This window comes from Delphinapterus leucas, chromosome 1 (assembly GCF_059928025.1).
Source record: "Delphinapterus leucas isolate spDelLeu-1000000601 "Yukka" chromosome 1, BTC_Dleu_Yukka2, whole genome shotgun sequence".
In the NCBI taxonomy this organism is placed as follows: domain Eukaryota; kingdom Metazoa; phylum Chordata; class Mammalia; order Artiodactyla; family Monodontidae; genus Delphinapterus; species Delphinapterus leucas.
Window position 1 is genome coordinate 188604739 of NC_143129.1, and position 7873 is coordinate 188612611.

At 63.0% G+C, this 7873-nt stretch overlaps 1 protein-coding gene across 1 annotated transcript; it reads right to left on the reverse strand.

Moving 5' to 3' along the window:
* Nucleotides 1-2223: 2223 nt before the first annotated feature.
* Nucleotides 2224-3909, reverse strand: PRDM16 (PR/SET domain 16). Its single transcript, XM_022598348.3, has one exon. It carries the CDS (start codon nucleotides 3869-3871, stop codon nucleotides 2225-2227), a length of 1647 nt encoding a protein of 548 aa, XP_022454056.2. The 5' UTR covers nucleotides 3872-3909; the 3' UTR covers nucleotide 2224.
* Nucleotides 3910-7873: the final 3964 nt, after the last annotated feature.

A 7873-nucleotide genomic window follows, 5' to 3' on the forward strand; every position in this document is an offset into this window, starting at 1 on the left:
AAATGTCTTCTTCTGCCTTTTCCCGACTTCTGTGTCTAGCGACAGCCCAGCAGGCTGCTCCGAGCGACCCCCGCCAGCTGACCCCACAGACCCCAGGGGACACGTGCTCTTCCAAGGCACGTGGCTTTTGTCACCACACCGTCCCCAGCCCATCTTGCAGAGACGGCAGCATGTGGCGGTGAGAGGGGCTGGAAGGCTGGGAGGTCGCCAGCCTGGCGGTGTTAGGGTTCCTCCACCCTGGGGGAGGGAGGATTGTGGGTATACGTCCACAGTCACTGCCGGGGCGTGGCCTGTGGGGAGTTTCACTGGAGTCACCCCAGAACCATCCAGGAGCTGAGGGGACCCTGTCCCCTAGCCCTGGGCCAGCCTGTTAACAGGCAGTGACAGTCGCCCACACCTTCACTTGGAGGTGAATCTTCCCGACACCATGAGTGTTTATCTTGACTGGGCTTGGGGGGCGGTGGGGAGAAAATTTGGAGCTAATCCACTCTCGGGCATTTTGCTGGTGCCTGTGTATAAAGTTGGGGGCCAGGCAGCCCCTCCACCAGCCACTGTACTCTAAATCCTGAGGGCAAGAGCCTAGCACACGCCGGGTCTCGGAGGAGCTCGGACAGGACCCGGGTTGGGGGCGTCTGTGGCCAGTTCCCGCCTCGGGGCCCAACTGGCTGCTCCCCCAGCTTCCAGAAAAAGGCCCAAGGCCCTACACCAGGCCTGGAAGTGGGAGGAGAGGGGCACAGGAGGGTTGGGGTCCAGGAGGAGAGCTGGGACGGGGCGGACAAGGACGCCAGGGCCTGAGCAGCCATAGTTAACCGAGAGCCTCTTGCAGGCCTGCTGGCTCCAACTCTGGAGGCCTGACAGCAGAGTCCCTCCCTAGGTCTCCAATCCTGCCCCCCTCCTCTGCACAAGGGCGGCTCCTCCCGGGGGGGCACCCTCCCTCAAGCCCCAGGTGTCTCCTGGCTCCCCGTGGGTCCCGGAGATTCTTATTCTAACTGGCAGGTGCTCCCTGGGCCTTTGATGGCTATGTTCACCCCAGAAACCCGATAAGCCGCTGTCAGCAAACCATCCATGGATGGCGTGTTCTTAAAGAGAGACCCAAGGGGGGCATTTTTCATGTTTCCTGTGATGACGCCAGCAGGACCTGGCAGGAAACGGGACCGGCAGCAGACACAGGCCGGCCAGCGCCCCGGGTGAGCGTGGAGGGCGGGGACCCAAGTCGGCGCCAGGGGGCGGAGCAGGAGACTGGCCCATCGCCCTCGCCAGCAGCTCTGCCACCATTTCTTTCCACTGCACCTTTAGCAGAGGTGACCTCACCTGCACACCCATCCCCAGGCCCTGCCTGGCCCCTGGGGAATAGCAGGCACGCAAGCCCTCAAGGCGGCCACATGCTCCCTGAATGCCCGTGGGGACACGCTTACGTGTGTGCACGCGGGCCCCTCCCACACAGAGCCGTGGGCCTGTATCAGGGGCTGAGCCAACACGCCTGCCTGCCTGCCCCTGCCTGCCCCTCCAGGCCCCCTCCCAGGCCCGTCCACGGGCACAGCCCCCTCCTCAGGACACGTGTGGTGGGAGGTCAGACCCCTCTCACCTAACAAACCCGCCTGACCAAACCGTGCCCAGAAGCCGGGGAGGGGGATTCAATTGGCCCCTCGCTGGGAAGGTGCCAGAGGAATGGGACACTGCTTTTTGGCAAACCTTCCAAAGCTTCCTCCTTCCTTCCTCCCCCTCCTCCCGCTGGGAACCCGCAGCTCGTCCTCTGGTCTCCCCTGGGCCACCAGAAGCCCCAGCTGTGGAGCAGCCATAGGGAAGCAGGGATGCTGAAGCAGAGGGAAGAGCCAGGAGTGTCATGGGCAGAGTCTGTGCAGAGAAGGTGGCTGGAGCCTCCAGTGGGTGGATGTCTGGGGTGGAGTCTGAGGGCAGGCTGCTGGGGGGGTGGGGGGAGGTAAGGGCTCGAGAGAGGATGGCGGGGGTCCCCCAGCGTCTGTCAGCGAGAGAGAGCCAGGGGTGCCCAGAAGACCCCACCAGCTGCCCACCCCAGGAAAGGGCTGAGCCGGGCATGGGCCCCAAGTGGCACGGACACCCCAGAGCCGAGGTGCCTGCTGACGCCGCAAAGGCAGAGGGAAGAAGCCTGGGGGGGCAGGCGAGAGCGTCCCCTCCCGCCTCCGCGCCCACCTGGCGGCCCACCTGGGTGGCGGCCCCTCTGGAGAGCGGGTGAGGGCGGGGCATGTTAATACCTGTAGATGGGGTCCATGAAGAAGGGCGACGGCCTGGCGTAGTGCAGGGCCGGCTGCTGGGACAGCTGCGCCGGGCATGCCTTGGGCGGCCCCTCACCGGCCCCCAGCCTGCGCTCGCCATACACGTGGTTCTTGCGGGGCTCCCGGGTCCCTCCGTTCTGGCTGGCGCGCACGCGGCTGCCGATGCTCAGGTCCAGCGGCTGCTCCTCGCCGGACGCCGGGGCCGGGGGCGCCTTGGGCGCCGGCAGGACGGGCTTGGCCTCTTTGGGTTTGGTGGTGAGGTCGAAGGGTGACTCGGCGCTGGGGCCACCGGCCTTGAGGGCGTCCCGGGGCGACTTTGGCTCGGCCTTGACCAGCAGGCTGTGCGCGAGGGCGCGGTCTGTGAAGGGGTACAGGGAGTGGGGGAAGTTGGGCAGGAACTGGAAGGGGAACACGGAGTGGTAGGGCAGTGCGCCCAGCTTCTTCTCCTGCACGCCCATGAAGCCGGGCCCGAAGTACTTCTCGGCGATGGACGCAATGGCCTTGATGGAGTCGCCCGCGGCGCCCGACGCTGTCAACAGCTGCCCCTCGGGCGGCGGGAAGAAGTGCTGGGAGTAGAAGACGGGCACCTCGCCCGCACTCTCCGGGGCGCCGGGCGCCGCCGCGCCACCACCGAGCTCGCGCTTGCCCTCGGCCGCCTTGCCCCTGTCCGTGGTCTTGTCGCGATCGCTGTCCGCGTCGCTGTCCAGGTCGGAGCCCGTGCCCGTGGTCGTGTCCAGGTCAGTCCCGGTTGTGGTGTTGATATCCTCGAAGTCGCTGCCGTCTGACAGGTCGCTGCCCCGGGGCTTGAGCTTGGCGGCGTATGCGTCCTCCAGGCGGCTCTCCGGCTTCTCCTCGGGCCCCGCGGCCGCCGTGGCGCCCTGCCCGCTGCTGCCGATGGCGGAGACGAGGGGCAGGGCCGGGTTGCCCATGGGGCTGGGGAGCTTGGCGTCCTGCGTGTGGTTCCGGGGGCTCTTGAGCAGCGGCATGGGAGGTAGCAGGGGCGGCCGGGGGTACAGGGACGGAGGGAAGACGCCCGGGAAGCCGGGCGTGAGCGTGGGGAAGGCGGGGGGCGCCGCCGAGAAGGGCAGGCTCCCCGGGTGCGGCCTGGAGGGGAAGTACTCGTTGAAGCCCAGGCTGGCATGGTTGAGGCTGGGGGGCGGCTTGGCCTTGTCCATCATGGGGCTGGGGGTCAGGGGCAGGCCCGGAGCGAAGATGCCGCCCGGCGTGTAATGGTTCTTGCCCTCGCAGAAGCGCCGGTGCTTGTTGAGGGAAGAGGTAGTGCTGAACATCTGCCCGCAGTCCTTGCACTTGATCTGCGTGCGGCAGTCGGCGTGCATGCGCTTGTGTCGGCACAGGTTGGAGAACTGCGTGTAGGACTTGTGGCAGACCTCACCTGAAACGTCAGCAGAAGCGAAGACCGGCAGCTGTAAAATGATGGAAACCCTGCACTGCAGGCTCCCGGGGCTGGTGGGACCGGGGCGCTCTGGCCTCGGTGACCGGGAGCAGCGTGTGCTCAGGCACGTGAGCGTCTGTGTGTGTGTGTGTGTGTGTGTGTGCGCGGGCATATGTGTCACTGTGTGTACCTGCATATGTGCCCACATGTGTATGCGTGCATGCATGTGCGGACATGTGTCCGTGGACGCACGTGTGCTTATGTACACACGTGTCATGCACGAGTGTGCATGTTCACACACGTGTGTACATCATACTTCAGGTGTGTACGTCATACCTGTGTGCCTGCACGCGCGTGCGCACGCATACGTACAGACGCGCGTGCGCACGCATACGTACAGACGCGCGTGCACCCGACCTGGGACTGGCCTCTGGTGACCAGCACGGATTGGCGAGGACACTCCCGTGCCTTCCCGGGGATCCTGGGCCAGCCTGGGTAGGTCTCCGGCTGCCTTGACCTCCTCCGCTGGAGAAAGGGGCCCTGCCGCTCTTTGTGCCCTCCTACCCCCATGAGTTTTCCATGTGGTGCCAAGGCCTTCAGAATCGTTCCCAGAGACAGACAAAGTCATGGCACGCCATCACGTCTGCAGCTGCACCAGCCGCCCTGAACACCCACCCACCCTCCCTGCCATGTCAGCCACGCTGTTCCAGCCGGGGCAAGGGAAACACCGACCCCCGGGCTAGGTCTCCCACTTTGTAAAGTTTAAAATGCTCTCTGCTTTCTGCCCTCTTTCTGTCCCAGGCCCTGTGACCTGCACCCAGGACGGGAAGGCCTCAGGAGGGACCGGGCCCTTGGGGTTCCTAGTCCTGGAGGCTGGGCTTTGGGAGCATGGGTCCTGGCTGTGTGAGGTCACCGTCTGGGGGTGGCCTGAAGGTGGAGATGGGAGGGGAGCCACGTGGAGAGGGCTAGTTCCACGTTTGAGAAAATCGAAACCTCTCCAAACTGGGATGGAGAGGCCGCACCAGCTCTGGTTGCCAGACGCTGGCCTCTGCTCTTAACAGGAGAGGGTGGTGGCGGCCGAGGCCAAACGACAGGACCCAGAGGCCCTGGGGACCCAGTCTCGGCCATTTTCCCAACGGCCTGTGAGCTGAGTGTCGGCCAACTGCCAGTTTTTCTTTCTGCTCTTGTTTTTCTAACCAGCAAGGGAGGAACGAACACACACACACACTGACACACACACACGCACGCATGCGCACACACACACATGCACGCACACACACACATGTGCGTGCACACACACACGCGCGCACACACATGCACGCACACACACATGTGCACGCACGCATGCGCACACACACATGCATGCACACACACACGCACACGCTGTGTGTGTGTCTCTCTGCAGGATGATTTGCTTCTTAAATGCAGCCCCAGTGGAAACAATGATTTCCGTGCATTTCTTGCTCACTGCACACTCTCCACTGCCTGATGTCACGCGATTCTAGCTGGGAGCGCTGGCCCTCTGGTGATCCTGTCCTTTAATCACAATATCTATTTATATTAACGGCTCTGCCTTCCTGGTCATCTGGCTTGGCGGGACGTTTTCAAGGCTGACGGAGAAGAGCACTGCCCCATTTGATGAAATCTGCCCATTTTGGGAGGCGGCTGGTGCAGAGAGGCTGTGCCACAGATGGTCTATAAATACCCACAGGCCTCTGCCAGCCCTAGGGGGAGAAAGGCCGCTCCCCAGCTCAGGGCACCTGGCCAGACCAGTGATACCTTGCTGTATCCCCGGCCCCCGAAGAGGCTCTGTGACACCCTCTGCCCCCCACAGCAGGCCTCTGTGGCACCTCGTTAGTGGCTGCTGCCATCCTGAGCTTGGAAACTGGCCTTGAGCAGGCTCCCACCCAAGGCAGCTCTCAGGAGGGGCCCCTGGGGCCAGTGGCCATGCCTGGGCACAGGGAGCCTGGGACCCTTGCTTCCTACCCACCCACTCACACGATAAAGGGATCCTGCAGAGATGCTGGGGCTACAGAGAGGCCTCTGGGAGACTGAGGTCCTTGGAGAGGCAGGTCCTGGCCCTGGGATGGCTGACCGCTGGCTTAGAGCCGGTGATGGGAGGTGGCTGCCTGCAGGGGCTGGGAAAGGCCTGGGCAGCCAACAGTGAACTGGACGTGGGACCAGCGCCTGGTGGATGGTGCCCCAGGCCCTGCTGGGATGCAGAGGGGCCCTGGCCAGTACTTATTCTGATCAGCAGTTTCTTTTCCTGTAGGGTATGTGCAGGGATGCACACACACACACATACACACACATGCACATGTACATACTCACTCCTAAGAAGGTCCTTTCTAAAAAGTGCCCACAGGAGCCTGTCTGCCTGTGTGCACGGATACACCCTCGCCCCGACCCCTCACACTTGAGTTTCCCGATGCAAGACACCCCACCGGGAGATTATGCTACCTTGGGCTGTGTGGTCAGTGAGGCTGGGACTTGCGGCAGGTTTTGGTGCCCATCATGTGTGTCGTGTGTGGGCGCCCAGGGGCCAACCGGCGGGGGATGGAGTCTGTGCACGAGTGACCGGCCGCCGTGAGCCCTTGCTCCCCCAGTGGCCCATCTTTTCTCAGAAGCGCTGTATCATTTACCCTCTGCTCATTTGTTCGCAGTTTCTTTTCCAAACCTGTGACCCCCTTAACCGTGGCCAAAGGATGCTCTGCCCTGGTCGAGAAGATACGCGGGCTGATGTCCACGTCTAAGCTAACGTCTAACATTTGCATCTCCCTCTCATACGTGGCACCTGGCCAAGTTTGGGGTTTTCTCTTTCGCTTTACCCCCTTGGCCAAAAGCCAAGGCCCAAGGTGGGCACGGGGCACAGACGAGAGGCGGAGGGCTGCTGATAGCCGGCGGGGCCCGTCCAGGCTGCCCGGTGTCCTCCCCATCTGCACACAGAGTCCATGCAGGCAGCGGAAATGGTGGGCTCGGACCCTTCCCGACTGCTGAGGTTCCCAGAACTTACGCTGTGACTACAATCCAGCAAGACTTCACAAAGCCCATTTGCGTGCCCAGAGAAGCAATGACTTGTAAGCCTGTGTGCAAGTTTCCTCTCCAAGCTTTGCGGAAAAGCTTAGAAACCTATGATAGATGCCCTCATGTGCACTTCCTCCCACAGAGGGACTTGCTGGGACGCTCATCCTGGAAGCAGGATATGCACCAGGCCCAAAGCCCCGGCCCCCAGCCTCTACTCCCACCCAGCTCACTCCTTCCTGGCCCCTCCCAGAGGGAATAGGCCCTGCTCCCATTGAGACTCGGATGCTCTTTCCAGGGTCTGCAGGTGAAAGGGGTGGTGGGTAAGAGGAAGATGGCCCCAGTGAGGTGGCCACCAGGCAGAGCGCTCTCTCCCTTTGCTTCCTGGACCAAGGGAGCAGGTGACCCAGGCAGGCCGCGGGCTCAGTCACCTCTAGCAGGACAGCTGGAAGCTTGGGCTCGAGGCAGTGGGCAGGAGGGGGCTCAGCCTCAGCTATTCAACAAAGGCCCGAGAAGCCAGTCAGCGTGGCCTCTCTGGGGCAGGAGTCCAGCCCTGCACAAGCCCCAAGTCGGTGAAAACACCCAGAGCCCAGTCTTCCAGCTCCCAGAGTCACCCCTGACACACACAATGACATGCTGGAGCCCGAGAGGCCCCAGGCTGCCCAGTCTGGGCTCAAGAGCCAGGCCCCTGGAGCTGGAATCCGGGCTCTGCCGCCGAGCCTTGAGGGCCTGGTCATTTAACGTTTCCACGTGTTTCCTCCTCTGTCAGTTCCCTTCAGTTGGACATAGTGTGGCCCCTGCTCTGTAAGAGTTTGGAAGGATGCTGTGAGGTCATGTGTGTGAAATGACGGCTCAGCACAATCTCGTGTGGACTGAGCAAAACCTTGTGTGAAATGAGACTTGGCGCAATGCCAGGCAGAGAAGAGCCTTCAGTATCTTCCAGACTCCGAGAACCGGGGTCATACCCCCGTGGTGGCCCACCAGAGCCCCAGACCCAACCCCTGTGACCTCTGACCCCTCTCTCCCCAAACGCACCCCAACCTCAAGGCCTCTGTGCTCACAGCCCCCTGTCGCGAGCCCTCTCCCCAGGCACCCCCTTGGTTCACCCCCATGCCTCCTCCAGCCCTCTGCTAGGACGCCTCTCGCCCAACAGACCGTCCTGACCTCCCAGCACGTGGACAGAACAGCACCCACCTGGACACCTGGA